General features: G+C 35.2%; 1 protein-coding gene across 3 annotated transcripts in view; it reads right to left on the bottom strand.

The window, feature by feature from the left end:
* form3 (FH2 domain-containing protein formin 3) overlaps positions 1–20,264 on the bottom strand; it is a 43,813-nt gene that overhangs the window by 6,267 nt on the left and 17,282 nt on the right. For 2 of the 3 annotated variants that reach the window (XM_018459500.1, XM_018459501.1), the window contains exons 5-23: positions 19,108–19,141; positions 16,777–16,918; positions 16,084–16,269; positions 13,249–13,635; positions 11,829–12,020; positions 11,668–11,729; positions 10,903–11,091; positions 10,647–10,818; positions 10,460–10,567; positions 10,267–10,337; positions 10,071–10,197; positions 9,720–9,972; positions 8,411–8,523; positions 7,226–7,370; positions 5,417–5,551; positions 5,182–5,332; positions 3,674–3,801; positions 3,448–3,588; positions 1,301–1,449 (exon numbers count right to left, since the gene is read on the bottom strand). In XM_018459500.1, coding sequence (XP_018315002.1) covers positions 1,301–1,449; positions 3,448–3,588; positions 3,674–3,801; positions 5,182–5,332; positions 5,417–5,551; positions 7,226–7,370; positions 8,411–8,523; positions 9,720–9,972; positions 10,071–10,197; positions 10,267–10,337; positions 10,460–10,567; positions 10,647–10,818; positions 10,903–11,091; positions 11,668–11,729; positions 11,829–12,020; positions 13,249–13,635; positions 16,084–16,269; positions 16,777–16,918; positions 19,108–19,141 — 2,885 coding nt within the window. The remainder of the gene's footprint in view (positions 1–1,300; positions 1,450–3,447; positions 3,589–3,673; positions 3,802–5,181; positions 5,333–5,416; positions 5,552–7,225; positions 7,371–8,410; positions 8,524–9,719; positions 9,973–10,070; positions 10,198–10,266; positions 10,338–10,459; positions 10,568–10,646; positions 10,819–10,902; positions 11,092–11,667; positions 11,730–11,828; positions 12,021–13,248; positions 13,636–16,083; positions 16,270–16,776; positions 16,919–19,107; positions 19,142–20,264) is intronic. The other variant, XM_018459499.1, reaches the window with a different exon arrangement.

Below are 20,264 nucleotides of genomic sequence, written 5' to 3'. Positions count from 1 at the left end.
CGGAAAGTCCCGTGCCTTCTAAAGGCGGTGTCTCAGAAAGTAACGGAAAGTCCCGTGCCTTCGAAAGGCGGTGTCTCAGAATTGACATGATTGTATTTTGAAGGTGTCCTGTTCTGACATCTTCATTATTAGGCCTGTTCTTTTTGGCTGAACTTTTGCACCAGTTCATCTTTCTTCCTCTTTTTACCTCCTAGAGAGAAAAGAAAGAAAGATGAACTGGTGCAAAAGTTCAGCCAAAAAGAACAGGCCTATTGTGTGGTATAGCTACTTGTATCATTGTATCATTATTAATAGATGGATAAATAATGCAGTAATTTCTTTTACTTGTGGTCTAATCTTTTCTTGGTCTTTCAGATTTCTTACTCTCGCGAGAGCGCGAACAATATCGCAATCTTCACAACTAATGTTATATACAATGTTACATTAAGATTCTACATTAGTAATATCTTTTTGTATTTTATTGAACCTCTGTAATCGATTTAAATATCTGAAACCAAATGTAAAGAGATTTCCCTATTGAAAAAAATCACGTCACTAAGTTACATAATGAAATCGTGTAATTAAGACAACGTAACAATCACGAATTGTTCTAAATTAGTATGTGATTTTTTAAAATCATGTAACTTAGAAAATCACATAATATTAGAAATAATTTCATCCATCATGTGATTTTATAGTTTTCAAATTTTAAAGAATTGAATAATATAAATGGAAGAAAAAATCATATTATTATGTGACTTTCCAAATTACATAATTTAAAAAAATCACGTACTGATTTGGAACAATTCGTTACATGATTTACTTGTTAATTATATGACTTCATTATGTAATTTGTGACGTGATTTTTTTCGGCAATAGAGTTATTCACACAATTTGCAGCTGTTTTCAGATATCTTATGTATGTAGGGCATTACAAAATCTCTTATGATCGGAATTGTCATAGGTTAACATATGTTGTCGTTATTTTTACAATTGTGTTGATCCAATTTTTCGTCAGTTTTTTAATCTAAAATATTTTCTTAAAGTGTTTTCTTAAAAATCAGTTGTGTAAGGGGTATTTATGCATTCTTCATGAAGCAATTTAGTATATTGATTCAAAGTATTCGTCGTGAAAAACTAGTATTAATTACAGATGATTTTTATGTTTAGAACAAGTAGTTTTAATTTGCGATCAATTGTTTGTTTGCTCTAAAATGACCTTTTTTATTGTTTGCATAGCAAAATGGAGATAGATGTTTAAATTAAGATTGATAAATAGCAAGTAAAATTGATAAGTATAATAGATTCTATTCATATTTACCTGTAGAGTGCTCGGCACGAGTGTGTTTTCCATACTGGGTCTTGATCTATTTTTACAGGAATAACGTGGATCAGTCTCTTTCGTACTACTTGATAAGTTCAAGCTCGACTTTCGCCAGGGAGACTTATCCTGAGACGATATTTGAACTTCTGAAATAAAGATATTTGCTTATACTTATCAATCGTGTCAATTGTCATGAATTTCCTCATGAAAAATTTTCTTAGGCAATAAGTGAGTAATAAAAATAATGGAAGACAGCACAGGAATCAATGCGCAAATTGCAATGAAAATAGTTACTTATTCAGCGACATGAATATTAAGTCACAACATTTTGTTTAACATAACACGTATGTACATTTCGATTCTATTTGTAAATTTTTCATGAGCTGTACAACCAGTCACAGAAAGGTTGCAATACTTTTTCGATAGATTTCGGAATATAGCTTGCTCACCGAGCGATTGGTTCTTACTTATGGATTTAACCATTTATGTTCAACCGCTCTACGAGCAAAGCTGAGTTCCAAGATCCATCGAAAAAAAAGTGTTGCAACCTTTCTGTGACCAGCTGTATCCCCCTCCCCCCGCACCTCTTCCCCTCCTATGAGTAGCCGTACATCCCCTCTATAGGATATATAGCAAAAATGCAAGAATTTCGCAAAGTTCTTTTTTTAATACAAAAAATAAGTATTTCGGATTTCTAATATTTTTTTATTTATAGTAATAGACAATACAAAGTTTTTACTGGTATAATTTATTTATTGTATTTAAACATAGTAAATAATACTTAATAAAGTTTTTGTTAGGTGCGGCGTATATACCGGAGTTACCCTATAATTTTTCAGAATTTCTATATAAATTTTGAAATATTTTTTATAATTTCTATATAATTTTATAACCCTTTAACTTTCCTCCTACTTTTTAAACGAATTGAAGTTTACTCTGATTTACCAGGATTATCATTTTAATTCGATTACAATTTCCCAGACAGCACATAATATCATGCTAACATTTAATATTCATACTGAATGTACTGTGATTATACCAAATAAACCAGAAACGTTAATGTGACGTCTCAGTAAAATATTATTTCTTGTATATTGTCAAGATATATCAAATATAACAACTAAACTTCGATTCTGAATATACTGCTATCATATCGATTATACCCAAGACGTCTCTAAATTATTCTTGTGGTATATCTCGTGTACGTCTGTCATATATTTTCAGAACAAACTCACAACATAAAATGCAGAACCCACGCTGCCTGCTGCATTTAATTTTTATAAGCATTGCACTTATAATCCAGAAAAGATCTTCTTGGTTATCTTTTTTATAGTAATAGTTTATTATTATAGAAATTATTTTTTGAAATTATATTTTACATTCATATTTGTGGCACTAAAATTCGTAAATACAAGTGCCGGAACACGCGGCGATCATAGCGCCATCAAGGGTGCGTTCCAAAACTGAACTATATCAACTCCGAGTATCTTTTATCCTTGTTTAACATTCAGTGAACACAAGGATAAAATAATACTTGAGTTGACAAAAGTCGAGTTTTGAAACGCACCCTAGTGAATGATCCTTCTTTTTCCGCCTTTTCGGCCACAGGCGTGTGCAATGGTGTCATGGTGTGCAGGTATGTGAGCTACGAGGTTGAGTACGAGCATAATAAATCCAAGGTAATCCTCTATTTTTTATGCAGTTTCTTCCGATGAGTATTATAATATTTCAAGTCAAAATTTCAGTCAAATAAAAAATCCAAAAGTTCACGGATGGCACACTTGGGTATGCCCCATATATACATGTATATATGTGTGTATGTACATGCATACATGATATACTAGAGACATCACTATGACAACGCAGATACTGTAGAGACGTGCTGGAGAAATAGTGAAGACATACTCATACATCTCAGAATAACTACGGTATATCACTAGAAACTCCCTGCGAAAGTCTACGGGAGAAATCGCGGACATAGTAGATTCTGAAGAAGTGTACGCGTCTCGAATATCTTGACGACATATTCAACATACGTTTGCTATATCGTTCTAATGTTGTCAGAACGTAGATGGCTGTCTGGGTATTGTATTATATCAATAATGACATTATAGAATTACAATAAATGTTTAATTTGCGGTTACCTTCAATTGCTTCCATTGTGCGCATCACGTCTGTTTTTTCGACGGATGGTCGCCAGTCGTACACTTTGGAAGAACTTTTTTCTTCGAGCATTATTTGATCTTCCCCTGAGGTGTTCATTGGAAAGCTCTTGCCTTCGCTCTCTGTAATCGCATACGTCGAACATACGTTGAAAATCTTGGCATTAAAAAAGTTATTTCGATATTTACGAAAAATAAGCTTGCTCACCCGAGTCTTCAAAGGATCGTCTGTTCGCTTGATGCAATTGTTTCGCTCTTCTCTGAAGTTGTTCACCCGCACGATCCTCCTTCTCATTCTCCGATAGCCACTCCTCGATTTTTTGTCGCCAGGCTTTCCTGATTTCCATAAAAGATAAATTAATTGAACTTTACGAAGAGTTTCTTTTCTATTGAATGTTTATTTTTTCGGTAATTATCCAGAAGACACTCTTCACCTTCAATTTCAATGAAATTATGCTCATTCGATGCATTGATTCGATGATTGCATGAAATGAAAGAATCTGGCATTAAAATATTGTTCTCAGTCCCTCGAAGCGAGATATTAGAATAGAATTTATTACACTTCAGCATTTACATAGCCAAGAAGGGGACTTACAATTGGTTTACAATAAATTTTTACCTCATTCATCCTTGCATATACGCGCGCTTTTATTTAATTATTTTACTATTTAACTATTTACTTTTACTTTCTATCTCTATCTTTATTTTTAGCATTGCCGTCGAAGCGAGATATTAATCGATCGTTAAAGTTTCTTTTTTGAGTCGTTAAAGTTACCTAACTATTGTTAAGTTAGGAAATCTGTCACATCGATGCCATAAAAGAGATTACATAAATTTGTTTTATAAACACATATTGGTATGTGGTATGGTTAGTAAGTAAAAGATGGAATCTTTGCACTCTACTTTGGTAAATCTAGAGCTTTAAGCGCCCCGCGCCGCGCACTCTGCGAACCATAGAGTCCCTAGAAGTAGAGAGTCTGGACATTCAGCGGAAGTGATCTCAAAATGACGACGAATATGTGTGTATACTCTAGGCTGTGCTCGCTTTGGCGATTACAACGCTTTAAGCGTTGTTTCATTCTTGTTGTTTATTAAATATTAAACAAGGACAATTGATGCTTACAAGCGCTGTAAGCGACAAAGCGACCGCAGCCATAGTGCGTGCGTGCGTGCGCGCGCGCGTGCGTGCGTATTTCGGTTGGCTGCTGCGTCATGTAACATAGTTTTTAGTAACATAACATTCTGACTGTGTTCCACTTAACGCTCGCGAACATCATTTGTCCTTGTTTAACATTTGATAAACGACAAGGATGAAATGATTCCACGAGCGTTGTGAGCGTTAAGTGGAACGCAGTTTCTGTTATATTACTTGTTATTTCCAGGTTATATTGTAGCTACTCCGTGTTTGCTGGGTTAGTCCACTCTACCTGCGCACGAAATAATCTGTTGGCAGTAATCATTACGAATAGTAATACCCCCAGTAATAACCTCAGCGATGTAATCCGCCTACCGTGTGATCCGCCAGTAGTAATTATTACACGAGCAGTAATACCCTCAATAATAATCACTCGACGGTCTGTCTTTTCAATAAAGGTACCATTTTTTCTTTTACTCTTCCATAGATTTCCCCTTTATTACGAATACGTGATTATTCAGATATAAAAGTGCAATTCAAAGAATGTTGAATTGATACAAATTATACCGTCGCCAACTTACCCGGTTGGCTTCGCTTCCTCTTCTTGCAAGAATGGTTTACTTTCCGCGAGAGGAGCCGGTGAGCTCGGTCGTTCTCGATCTCCTGAAAAATCGGCGTTTAGCAGATCCCCTCTTCGCGATTGTCCTCGAGCTCTCCGCGCCCACGATCGATCTTTAATATTTTTCAAAGGAAATTTAGTTTCGTTTTACAATAACAGTTGTAGCGTTGACATATTAAACATTATATATTAAATACCTAAACTCCCCCATGATTTTCTCTCTCGCGTATTGTCCTGTCCAGATGTTCGTAAGAAATCCATCAGATTTCCGTCATCATCCTCGCAGGGTATTCTACTTCTGCGTCGACGAAGCGTGCCATTAGGCGTGATATCTGTCAAATAAAATATTATAATATATCGCGATTACAATTTTATTATTAGTTGCAAACCACACAATAATAGGATAAATATTGATAATGATTAACAATAGAGGACTCAGCTTCGATGGTCTTGATCCTTACATATATGTATATTATTAACCTTTAGACTGCCGAGTCATTTTTGTGACTCTTGCGTGTGGGTTAAAATACCACATTTGACAAAAAGTAAGTTTAAGAACTAAACAAAAAAGAAAAGTCAAAAAGAAGCTATAAATTTTTTACGTCTATGTTGTTAGCTCTGGGTAATGCTAAATAAAGGAAAGTTCTCTGCATGAGTCTATACGTTTATACTCATTTATGTTGTCAATATTACGTTAAGGGTTTAAGATTTCCTAAATCTATGCTCAAAATTGGAATCAGCGACACCAAAAATCCCAAATACACTATTTTGAGAAAATAAACATTTTTCATATTTGAAAAATGTTGCCGTGAAAGCCACTTTTGTGGCTTTGCAAAAATCTCGAAATCATGTGTATGTTACTTTTATTTTTGAGAAAATTTTTGAGAAAAAAGAACCACTATTTTAATGAAAAAATGCCGGCAGTCTAAAGATTAAAGACACTCTCCTAAATACCATTCCAAAGATATTAGTCGCTTGTTCTCCATTAAAATGTTATTAACAAAAAAGTTGACAATATAAATGTTTTTAATATCTTATACAATATAATTGTTTTTAATATCTTATAGGACTGTACATGTGATAAAACAAACTATAGAAATCAATGCCTTAAACGATCTATAGCTGGATCTTAAATGCTTGTATGATTCTGTGTGAAATATACTACGTATGTAGTCCTTTGAAACGCGCGCCGAAATAATTTTTTGGTCTTGAAATGCTACTCTACTAAACTACCGCAGTAATATCACTATAGCATGCAATTTAACAATTTAATGCTTTTTCGCATCTTAGAACGGTCTAAATAATGTTGACATTATTTAGTAATGGTGACATATTAAAATCTGTAAATAATTAATTCTTATTCGAAAAATATTACCTTGGCCGTGAGTCGAACCCGGATCTCTTGCATTCCGTGCGAGCGTTCTAAGCCTTTAGACTACCGAGGTCTCGAGCGAGATAATCTCGCTTTGACTAAAACAAATTCGATGAAAAATGTCAAACCAATTGTAGGTTGCTATCACATGGCCAGATTCAATGACTATTCATAATTCAATGATCTTTAGACATTAGTATCTTCTAAAATATTGCGAAAATTGCAAAATGGTAAAAGACCTTTCGAATCAGTTTAGTCCGCTCTACCTGCTCACGAGAGGCGATTTTGTAGGTCAGGGACATCCTGTATGAAGGAAGTCCTTCAGAGGAACAGCTCAGTATTAGTGTGCTCCTCGTCCTGATGAAGTGAACCGCAAGAAACGTTGATATTAGCAATGGATCACGATACGGCGATAACCCTTTAGCTCCTTTGTTAGTAACTTTGTAGTAAAACAATGGGCGACGGCTAAAAACTTTTAGAATGTTATTCAGGAGAGTGTCCTTGTCAACATATGTCAAGGTCATTGGACCTAGAATTCCCTTTCCCATTATCAACATTTACCGAAAAGGTAACATTTTGGACTGTTCAAGAGATGTTTAATTTAACAGCTTGTTTCAACACGCAAGTTGCATACCTGGAGAGTATGTGTCTTCTTTGATAGACTGATGATCAGAACCGCCGGGGCACGAGCCTAAACGCCGTCGAATGTTCGGTGATCCAATGACGAAGATGTCCTCATCTGAGACGTCAACCGCCATAATACCGCCATTTCTTCTTATCTACAAACATTGTTGAAAACTTTTACCCTGATTTTCTTATATCGGTCAATTTTAAGATAAAAAATACATTACATATATTACCACAAAGAGTATAATTTATAAAGCTCATTGAAACATTCAATTATCTCACACAGTATGTTTTTATTATATTAAACAGATGTAGTAATGAAAGCGAACTGAGTTTTCATAGAACCTTATATGCGGTTCAATACGGAATTATCTGTATATTAATCAAAGGAGGGTGTTATATAAAAAAGGGTCGAATTTAGTCTCCCCAATATACATTTGAATAGACCTTAAAAAATCATTGTTTGGGTCTTCAGAGAATAGAAGATAACAATAATTTGTCCGGAAAGTGATGTAAACATTGCTAGAATTGCTTAAATATAGTAAAAAGTGACATTATTCACGTATACGTTTAATAAATGAAAAATGATGATTTTAGCCAGAAACATATAAGTACATTCTACAAATAAAGCTCGCGGACTACTTTAGCACTATTCAGGATCCACTACGTGGGGATACAATCCGCTTAGCATTCTTTAACAGAGATCAGGACTCCACAATTTGTCACTCCTGTGGTATTTAGCGACATTCCAAACCTTCTCCTCCATACGTGCATGTGCACGCGCGTGCGTGTGCACATGTGTGTGTGCAGTGTATATGGCATGGGTAAAAAGATTCCTAAAAAGGTAATAAAATAATAATTTTTCCTTTATTAACCATATATGTAAATAATATCATTTTTTACTATATTTAAACAATTCTAGCGATGTTCCCACCATTTTTCAGACAAACGATTGTCATTTTCTATTTTTTGAGGACCCAAGCAATGATTTTCCCAGGTCTGTTCAGGTGCATCTTGGGAGCGAAAATCGACACTTTTTTAACATACTCCTTTTATAATTCATAAAGGACACTAATTTTTATGTCCCGAAATATTTATTCCGACTTTATTTATAGTGTCATTATTTTTTTCAAGTATGTTAGATTACAAGTAAGTGCAGCTAAGTAAATGGTAAATAAATAGCAGACTTTACCTTGGCCTCGCTGCGGCTATAATTTCTTTGAGATAAACCGGTGTGGAGATCGAAAAGCCCATGATCCATCAAGTTAGATTCAGATTCCGAGACTGGCTCCGCTTGATTGTTCACTGCGTATTTAACGAATACAAATCTTAAGGCAACTACAAATTTGTGTACCATATCACTGTTACGTATCAATTTAATAATATGATAGACAATGTAACATAATGATATTATTATATGGTGCAACAGTTTGACATTGAAATTTGAAATTGTACGAGACAACGCAATTATTTTTTTCTTGTATAATTTCTCGGACTATATGTATCTCGGCCGTGTAACGTTATCTTCCCCCAACAATAAAAATCGGAAAATCATTACTTATACCCATATAGCATCGAAAAGTTGCAAAAATATTGCATAAATCTTGCATTGAAACATTGTAATATTACATGAATGTATCTGCAATGTTACTGCAAGCTTGCGGCAACGTTAAAATGTCCGCCCTCAGAAATATTACAATGCTTACATTGTAATATAAAAAATTATTTTAAATTGTACAACATATAAAGGCTTTTTAATTTATATATACATATATAAAATTGTATGTATTGACATCATTTTTGTAAATATATTAATTATCTCACTTTTGGAATTTTGTTCATATTAGATTATATACTTTTAAAGTTTATCTATTAAATTTAAAGCGTTCGTATATACAGGCCCATGTAAAGCGTTACAAACTATTATCTCTGAAAGTGTGTGTCAAATAACTAATATGTTTAGACAAAAGTTTTATTACTTTGAGGAGAGTATAAGATGGTACCATTTATTTGACTTTGGGTAGCGTTGTCAAAGTGAGAGCAAGGCTACTTTGAATTTTTTAAATGGAACCTCCTATTTTTTATTATACTAGAACATAACAAGCGCGCGCTTCGCGCGCGCCATTAAAATTTTCATATTATTATTAATAAAAAAAAAATAAGTTGTAAATTTTTATTTACTATTAATTTTCATTTTTTTTTACATCTTAAGATGGTTTGAATATAAACTAATCGACTATAAATATTCTATCTCGGTGTAAACAAGACTATATTATAACTCCAAAATGCAATAACTCTGTAGTCGCCTTTACACATCCAAAGGAGAAATGCACTCTCTTAAAGAAATTCAAGATTTATCTACTTTTAGATTTCGACGTATATAGCACTTACGGTTTATGAAAAAACGATCGATGCTTGAAAATTAAAATCGAAATGTAAAAACTGCACTAGTTTTTGTAAAAATATAAAGTAGCATCACTCTGATTTTTATACACACTTACGCAGTCGTTTTCTCGCCAGCAATTGCTCTTCGCGCTGTTTGCGACGCGCCAGGACCTGCTCCTCTTGGATACGCCGTCTTTCATTCTCCGTGACCGCCTGGTTGAACTTCTGGTAGAACTGATGAAATATCTTGAAGCACTCTTCAATCTTGAATGTGTTCATGTCCTCGCAGAAAAATTCCGCGAGCGATCGTCTCACTTCCTCGAGCTCCTCCATATCTCTCTTCAACTGCGCCATTTCTCGCTCGGCCATCTGTGAATTTCAAGCAAGAGATTCGTTCACTTACTGTACTTTCTAAAAAATGTTATCTCATTGTACATATCTGTGATATTAAACGTTATATTCGTTACTTGAAGAAACTGTGCCATCTGTTCCTGTATATCGTTTTCGGTCGAAGAGAACTTGATCTGACTCTTGATTTTTATTATCTTCGTATCCAAACTATTAAATTCGTTGGTCAGTTGTTCAATCGTCGTCCTTATAGAAAAAAATCTATTGTGAAAATATTTCTTTTACGATTATTATAATACAAATAGTAATCCTTACTTTGTCGCTGCTTCAAGGGCAGTTATATTCTTCGCAAAGCTTAGTAAATTCTTCCGCTTCCTCTCGGCTTGCTAAAATATATGTAATTTTAATTAAGAGAATACATGATTTCCTGAATTTTTAAACAGGATACAATATATGTGTTCTATTTTACTCAAATAAAACTCTTATAATTAAATAATCAATGTTTTACCAACGCTACATAGTGTATCAGATTCATTCCTGGCTTATTCGCACGAATTTCCGTTAACTTCTGCAAAGAGGAGAGCTTCACACCCGCCGCATTGCCAGCATAGCCGCCCTGTAAAAGCGATAAATGATTTCACTTACTCATATTAACACACTATCCAGAATTCAATCGTTCGATGACAAATACGTACTGAGTTGAGGAAGTTACCAGCGATCAGAACCATGTACAGCACCTCCTGCAGAAGCTTGTTCGTCATGAGATCCTCACCGGCAAGTATCATTGAGTTGATACTTAGCTCCAAATAGCTCATATTCGCGGCAAATTCTTCCTTCAGCAGCATACACTCGATGCGTAATTTATAACTAACATATCGATAATATCATTATTTCAATTTTAATAATAGAAAAAATGTTAATCTTTCTTTCTAAATATACACAATGAATTACTTTGGCACTTGGATAAGCCGCAGAAAGAACTTCTCAGCGTTGCCAAGCTTTGATTTGTCGCCGTCGAAGCTCTTGAGCATCTCAAGTTCGTCTACTTCCGGCAATATTTTCAACAGACCACGTAGCTTCTCTGCGCCGATATCATCGTGACCTCCTTCCTTGATAAGTTGGATTATGTTCTCGTTCGAACTGAATAAAAAATGAACATGTGCGGATAATAACACTAGTCAACAAATAAAAAAAGGATTGCAGAACATAGAAAATAACTTACAGTTCTGTGGCCAATATATGGCTAGGTCCACAACCTTACTTTAAGAGGCCATAAGCCGTAAGCCTTAAGAATTGACTGTTCAATCACAGTTGAATATGAAAAAAATAATCGACTGTGATTGGTCAATTTCTTACTGCTTACGGCTTACGCCCTCTTAAAGCAAGGTTGTGGACCTAGCCTTACAATGTTTTGAGTATCAGACACGAAAAAGAGAATCACCAGAGGAACATAAAATATAGATTTTATTATATATAATGTTACCGAAACCTCATTGACCAGTGTGAAATAATGAACTGTAATACTTTAGTGCTTCTATCAATTTTTAATAATCATTCTCTTATGCAGAACATTTGTTAATATTTTTGTCATCCTTAAGTTGCATTCAAAAATGCTATTAGTATTATTTGTGTCATTTTATCCTTATTTTATGTTTAATTAACGATAAAGGTAGAACGACACGAATAATTCTTTGATAACGTCTCCTCTTATCATACCTTCTAAATTGTTTCAGGAAAATGCTAACGTTCAAGCTCCTCTTTCCGTCGAGTAACGCGATCTAAATTAAAAAGAAAACAATTGAAAGTATAATATAAAATATGTATATAAGATTCGTTATTCTTTACTGCAAAGCAAAATAACATTAAAGAAGAGTAACCTCCGTTGGTTCACGACGACGTCGTTCGACATCGGTTCCGGTGCCGTACGAGATCGAATAATTCGCTGGTAGTACCATTGGTGGCGCTTGTTGACAGAATAAACCTTCCATCTCGGCCCAATCTGGATCTGACATTGTAGAATTTTGATAGTCGTTTGCGACGAGGGACCAAATGTTCCGTTTGCCAATCACCTACAATCAATGTTTGCTGTTATCTAAAAAAAATTATCTACATAGTTATTTAGATGAAGAAAATAAATTATTATAGCCTTGATATATAATCATTTTTGTTTATATATAAAATACATTATCTTCATCTTTAATTTAGATAAAAGAAATATTACATCTTTTTCAAATTGTCTTAATATGAAGCATGTATCTCCCAGTGTAAGATTTTAAAACATCTTTTTTATATTTGATATTCTCAGATCAGGATTCGTAATGCTGTCCAGGGTTCGTAATTCTGAGCATTGACTTCATGTGTGTCACTATATTACCTTCTTTTATCTATCATTTAAAAAAGGAAATACTTTCATCAATACTGAAATATTGTAAGAAATTTAAATACTTTTGTATTTAAAAGCTAAATCTAAAGAATTATGACATTCTCTCACTAATTATTAGTTATTGCGACAAATATTACTGCAGCCTCAGTAGCTAAAATGGGAGAACGCCTACATAGAATTCGAGATATCAGGATTCGAATCACGGTTGAATATTCTTCGCAATAAGTTATTCACAGTTTTGAAGATGCTTATTAGTAATAAATTATTAAAAAGTATCCTTCTATTGTATAAGATGCTCATTAGCATCAATATTATTAAATTATTTGTCAATTTAATAACATTGATGCTAATATATGATGTTACTACTCTAATTCTGTAATTTTAATTATATTATACCTATAGTTTAATACTTTTGTGATTAAAATTAAAGGAATAGTGCCTCTTTATTATTACATTTGCTATATGCACGTTACTGAGATTGTTTGCCACATTCTTTAGTTACAAGCATGATGCAAGTCTACTTGCATCGTGAGGCCTGCTCTTTTTGGCTGAACTTTTGCATCAGTTCATATTTCCTCCTTTTCTCTCCAGGAGGAAAGAAGAGGAAGAAAGATAAACTGGTGCAAAATTTCGGCCAAAAAGAATAGGCCTATGGTTAGGAGTATCCGGCATCTCGTTGCTAACGTGCGAGCGGCAAGACGGGGACAGTGGACATGAATCACGAAATCTGACCGAAAGTTGAAATTGTTGCAAGTAAATTCCAGCATTGGTCTAATATATCTGTGTAATATTTCTGTGATATTATATTGTAATATGTATTATTTCTGGTAATTGTGCAACATTACTGTGATATTACTGTCATATTACGTGCTATGTGGGTTATTTAAATCCTCGACAATTCTCTTCTTGGATACCTTATGATTGGGTATCTTGTTCCAGTTAATAGTCTTCATCTTCGTTTTAGGAGTAGGTATTTCTTGTTGCGGCAACAATCTGGCGTGATTACTGGGTAACTCGGGAGTAAGTGAACGTGTAACAGGAGACACGTGTAGGGGTGGCGGCATCATTGTCTCCATCGATGCATCAGACGTAGCGACATTGACGAAAAGCAACGGCGGAGGTGGCGGCGGCAGGACAAAACTGCTATCGCTCGGCAAAGTTGATGAACTTGGCGTCACCGGGATCGGAGGTGGCGGCGGTGGTGGTAAGGGTGCCGTTGAACTGTTGCTCGTTGACAGCGATGTTTTTCGCGACGTTCCGCACATCTGATCGGGACCGCGACAGTGACAGCATAGATTCATCTGTTCAAATTTCGCAATATCAACAAAAGAAAATAATGCCAAAATTCAGCAAATATCGTTAAATTATTAAATATACATATTTTTTTTTTATTTATTCTGCATTCGATTATACGAAGAGACAAATATATTTCATGCGACAAGAAGTATATTTTTACGAAGCATGAACTCGAAAAAATCCATACACAGAGAAATGCTCATATTTTTTCAAATGTATCTAGAATATTTATATTTGACACAAAGTTGGCTAACAGGTATGCATGAAAGATGGCGCGGTCGAATAGACCCTAGGGACACTAGGGGTGCGTTCCTTTATTTACTGCAAGTACTGCCAGTACTACCAACGGCGTTCCAAAATGGATTACAGTGTACTGCGAAAGCACTTGTACAGATCTATGACATCATGAATTTTGATGTCATTTCCTGTTGAAACTACTGCAGCCAGCGAGGTAAAGCAGTCGCAGTTCAAGATGGCTACTTACTTAGAGATAACCTTAATCGATAGTGAAACTAATGAATCATATAAAATAATTGTTAGTCCCGAGGATGCAAAAAGAGCTGAAAATGGCAAGGATTATCTTATTGTAGATTTCTGTATCGCTATCACTATCACTTGATTCATCCTCAGCTATAATTTCTACTAGTATAGTTGCAATAAATGCAATTATATAATATTTTCATTGAGTATTTCACTCATTGTTTACGAAAAACAAACAATGTTAATAATATACAGTGGTCAGTGGACGTAATGTACGTTAACTTGGTTAGTTGAACGAAGCGTACTGCGATAAGTTCCGATTTGTAAAGTTGCAACACCTCGATAGTTCTCGAAGTTAAAATGGAACGCTATTGGCAGTACATTTTTTGACGTCATAGCATCAGTACTTGCAGTAAATAAAGGAACGCACCCTAGACCTAGAGACACTAGACCCCACGTGACTTAATTGGAAAAATGACGCGTAGTGAAGATGTTCGTAAGTAAATCGTTTGCGTATATACATACGAATCTATACGAATATACTACCACACCAATATCTCACGCACCTATGATATACGCAGTCGCACGTTCGTGTCCATTTTCGTATAACAAATTCGTCGTGATAAAGCGTCTAAGTCTAATTCTAAGAACTCGACGTTATTTGTTTGTGCAAACTACGTGTTTGTGGATTATTATTTCGTAAGTACAAGTTGCAAAACTTTTGTATCAAGCAAATGTTACGACTTGACAGTTTGAGACGCCATGTTACACTAAGAAATGGTAAAAAATATATCAATTTCGAAATTTTTTGTCGTTCTCGGAATAAATTCCGCCTCACAGACACATATTAATGCGTATACTTTAATCCTGGAAAAGGATTTTCGAATCTCTAAAAGAGGGAAAAAGTAAATCCTTGCAAACCACGTAATTTTTGTTTTAGGAGAAATATTTTTTTCTACGCTTTGATCGTAATTCCACGAACTCAGTATTGTTCGTTCAAGTAATTTGAATCCCGCCTCACGCTTATTTTTAATCTACAAGCTGTAAAACTTTTATATCAAGCAAATGTTAACCTCAGGTGACAGTTGTACGTTTTGACAGAAAAAGTGAATTTTTTAATTTTTTTCCGATTTTCTCGTGAAATCATGTTTTTCGAGATTTCTTTTTATACGTTCTTTAATTCTGTAAAAAAATTTTGCAATCCGTGAAGCCAATTCAGAGATTTCTTTTAAAACGTAATCATGGTAAAACAGGACGACTTTAGCATTCCCTTAAACTGGATCTTAGGTGGTTAAATAATTAATTTAGTTTGAATTTATATAACTACATATATAATCCTTTAAATAGTTCAGAAATGATTTTTCGATCGTCTTGAAACCCGACTGAACTATAGTAGTAATATTACAAATTAAATTGACCAGCGATTTAATAATTTGATGCTTATAGACGCTTAGAAAGATCTTAATGATAGCTGACACGCGCATACACACACACACACACACACACACACGCACGCACGCACGCACGCGCGCGCGCACGCACAACACAACACATTAAATTAGTAAATAATCCTACTGCAATAAATATTACTTCGGCTGGGGATCGAACCCGGATCTCTTGCATTCCATGTGAGAGTCTTGATCATTAGACTACCGAGACCTTAGTAATATTCTTCGCAATAAATACATATAGAAACAACGCCTTTTTAGGTGATGAAATAAACATATCTATCTATAGACACACACACACACACATATCTACCTAAGGAAAAGTACCTATCTTTTATCTTCACAAATTTCTTCAAACAGTCGGGTTTCATACTTTCACAACACGTAAAATCTTAATGAGTATTGATGCTGTCTTTACCAAATCTTCTTGGAGCCTTCATATTTTAATATAAGTTCACAAATTTCTTTTAAAGTTTTAACAGTTTTTTTTTTTCAAAAAACATAAAAAACGAAAAAAATGCGGACATTTACTTGAAGACTAGGCGACCTCAATAACTTGGTGGCGTCCTCGCGACTCTCCAGCAACGTGGCTCGGTGCACTAAGGTTTCTGCAATGTCCCATGCCAGATCACTGGCGGTGTCTTTCGGATCTAATCGCAGCAGATGCTGCAAGACACTCAAAAAGGGTATCTCTTGTGGAGTGTCTGCGACCTATAAGTGTACTGTATTTTATCAGGCATCTCTTATGCGCAGCGCTCGACGTGTTTGTCTCAATATTAGAAGACTTTAAATAGCTTTTATAAACTATTACAGCTATAGAATATAGCTTTCACATATTCATACTTGAATAACAAGAAAATTTAAAATTCAATTTAAGACACAAAATACACCAGCGACAAGTACATTAGCATGTAAGTACATTTTAATTGTGGAAAAGGAATTTTTATTCTGTGAAACCATTACGAAGAAATTCGACAGAAACAAAAACGTCAAAAACGCTAGTTTTATCGGTAATACAGGTTCCAGCATCCTCTTAACATATCACAGATAGCATTTATAAGAAAAATTTTGGAATTTTTCTATTCGGCAACTTTTTATTTACGATTTTTTAGCCTATGGTGTGTTTGCACTCCTACACAGACAGAAGATTAAACGCAAATATTAATCATAAACATTAGCAAAAGCTAGGAAATAGGAAAAACGCCGCAAGTCGCTCACTTGGCCAAGGATGGCGTAAAAAACGTCTACGTGAGAAGAGAGATCAATCTCGGGCGGTCCGTGATTCGTGAGCTCTTCATCGGCCTCTTGCTGATAGTCGAAGGCATCCAGCTGTACCCTCACACCTGACACATGACTTTTCCTGCAAAAACAATCGCCATCTTGATCCATGAACACTTGAAACATGGATCTTTAAACTCTTACGTGTATCGCTTTCCTTTTTATTTTCGGCTTGCTCTATTAGAGCATTCGTTGGAGATTCGATTCTCAGTTCGATTTTTCCTTCATATTTCATATTTTTAAGTAACTTTGCTTTTATTTAATCCCAAATAGCAAGTTGCCTGCAGGTTGCTGTCAATTTGCTTGAAAGTGCTTTGCTTAAGTTGATTTCAATATTTAAAAAAGTGGCTTCCGATTTTGCCTATTAGATTGCCGACTTTTATTGCCACTAACTCTTATGAACAACTTAATGTCAACAGTTGCCCTCTTATAAACCGATTGTATAATAAGTTGTAAATCACAGGGCAACATGACGGAAACAATTTCCACCTAAAATCTTACTTCCGTAAGTTGCCAGTAATCTGACATTTTAACTGAACGAGCGTTGTCGAGCTCTCCGAATGTGAACGAAATGTGATCGGAATTCTCGGTAAACGTAACAAGCGTGATTTTAAAGTATCAGGAGATTACTTGGTAAACATTTAAAAAAAGTATTATGTTTTCATCTTAGAGCTCTTGCGGCTCACTTCAAAAAATTATTTTATTAGAACACAGCTGCAAAATCTTTTAATGCTGCATCTTTTATTCTATTCTATGTCGTTTTTCAAAATTGAGAAATTTAACTCGATGCATCCCTCTGGTGGCGGTACCACATATTGCTCGACGACGCTTCATTTCCATTCGACAGAAATATAGACTCAATATTTTACGAAAACGATTTCAAACAAATTGTAGCAACATTTATGGCAATAAGTTTGCTACAGCATTTCCGCTCGTTTGCACAAACAACCGTTATCCGCATAATGCTTCTAGGCTCCTAAACGAAATTATTATTGTCCTGGTGACAGCAACATGATGGCAGTTGAAGAGAAACTTGTGTTAAGTATCTATTTCTTTTCTTATGCCAAGGAACATTTTATTATCTGGGAATATTTCAAATAAACAATGTGACCAATTTGTGAGATTCAAGAATTCCCGTTCAACAATTTATTGCTCAGAGAACAATTAATAAAATGGATAATTATTTAGATCCCCCCCATGACTTCGACCTTGACATATGTTGTCAAGGTCATGACCCTCAATGACCTCCAACAGGTTTTAGTTGTCTCTAAAGTTGTCTCTAAAGCTCGTTAGTCGTTAAAAAGTTATTCACAAAATAAGTTTTATAAATAGAATACAATTTTTGGACACAAGGTATATCCTCTTTTTTTGCTTACGACCGTCCACAAGAAGCAAGATCTATCCCACTTTCCTTCTACTTAGGGGTGTCCGAATGTTCACGCAAAGCGAGGATCACGCCACATCCTCCCCTGCCTAGGGGCATCCAACTTTCCACACAAAACGAGGTCCATCTCATTTTCCCTCCTGTCTAGAGGTGTAACAATATTTTATACAGGTGGCTCTTGCTTCGTTAGGATACAAATGGGGTAGTGCATGCGGATGGTGTAGAAACATGGTAACATATCATGTAACCTCATGGTGGAATTCCACCATGATGCAACCTCTTCTTCTCAATCCCTATCTTCACCTCCAAGCAAGCGTCAAGCTGGCATACTCTAGAAAACCTAAGTAACCACACCGAAGGTTGGGTAATCACACAACCCCATTGAGAGGTGAGCTTAGGGTACCAATTGTGATCAATTTCCGCAATTGTGATCAAAGTCTCCTGTTTTGAAGCTTTTTTGATGAAAAAGTTGTCCGCAGCTCTTGTGGTCTTTCTTATTAACTCTAGTTTCTTATGTTTAACAGAATTTGTGTAGATATAAAATGTTGAGATCGTCCCATGTTATTGAATAAATATTAGTATGTATTGAATGAGTGAAATCTTTCTGGGGAAACCCTCAAAAGCAAACTTTTGAGGCTGTGAAGCTTAGCTTAATAACACCGCCTACGCTTTCATGTCCGGATTTTGAGTTACCGTTTGTTTTACAAACCGACGCGAGTTCGGTCGGATCAATATTTTTTCGCTGTTTGTTAAAAGAATTATTTAAAACTCTGTTTTTGTCTTAAATGAGTAAAAATAGGGACATTAATACTTTAATAAGTAAAAATAAGGACATTGATGCCTTAATAAGCTAATATTACGAATACGGATCGTCGCAGTGTACTCACCGCAGTTCGTTCAGGATCGGCAGTAGCTTGAGACCTGCAATAGAAATCACAGTCGTGTGTCAATAGTGTATCTAATTGATATGATAACGGATTCAACCTGCTTTCTCATACATCTTGCGTTTCATATACGAGGGCTTGAACGGATGTGAAAGTGAAGAAGATGTAAAATGTAGAGAAAGAGTAATCAAAAAACTTTTCAAAGAAAATAATAAAAAACCATTCAAATTAAATTGCCAACGCGAAACAATAAATTACGGTCATATTCGAATGTTTCATATTAAATCCTCTCATTCATCTTTCATTTATAGTGACAATCATGGCTCAGAGCGTAGCATGACTCTCTGTGCCAAAGATCTAGAATTCCCATCCAGAAAATCAAATTTTATTTGATTGCCACCTCTCGGAAGGCAATGACAAACCTCCGAAAGTATCTTTGCCATCGTCATTCTGATTCGGCGTAAAAAATTGTAGAGGTTTGTTCGCGTCGCAAGCTCCAACATACTCCAACATGCTCCTACCATAGCTCCTACTCATTCACCAAGCGCGTTGGAGTGAGTATGAGCTATCATAGAAGCATATTGGAACATGTTGGAGCATGCGACGAGAACAAACCTTAGGTCTCACACACACATATATATATATATATATATATATATCAATGGACATATGTACACTCGCCAACAAACGGCGTTTTAAGTAGCGTTTTAAGGGGATGCTGGAGTGATAAAATTATCACATTACAGTCGTATAAAAATCTTCGAATTGACTGAACGGAATAAAAAATCCTTTTATAAGATTAAAGTAGACGCAAAATTAGGAGATGGTGCAGTGGACCTTGTACTAAAATCGAAAAAAAGTTAAAAAATTCTTTAATATTCGTGGTGCGCAGTAAAACTCTAGATATACCAAAGTAGCGCAATTTTTTTATCTGAGCCTAAATGCCGACAACTTTCCTATTAACCATTTCGACCGCCATTTTCGACTTAATCTGTAGTCCAATAAGCGCTTAGTATTATTGGTGTGGTTAGTAAGTCTAAAATGGAGGATCTTTGCGCTACTTCGGTATAATGTCTAAAACTTTAGTTCGTAGCATACGTTTACCGTGCGTGCGTGTGTGTGTGTGTGTGTGCGTGTGTGCGTGTGTGTGCGTGTGTGTG

Source organism: Mycetomoellerius zeteki, unplaced genomic scaffold (genome assembly GCF_001594055.1).
Source record: "Mycetomoellerius zeteki isolate Tzet28-1 unplaced genomic scaffold, Tzet1.0 scaffold83, whole genome shotgun sequence".
NCBI classification, from domain to species: domain Eukaryota; kingdom Metazoa; phylum Arthropoda; class Insecta; order Hymenoptera; family Formicidae; genus Mycetomoellerius; species Mycetomoellerius zeteki.
Note: the sequence above shows the minus strand (reverse complement) of the source record. Positions and strands in the feature narration are given on the sequence as shown.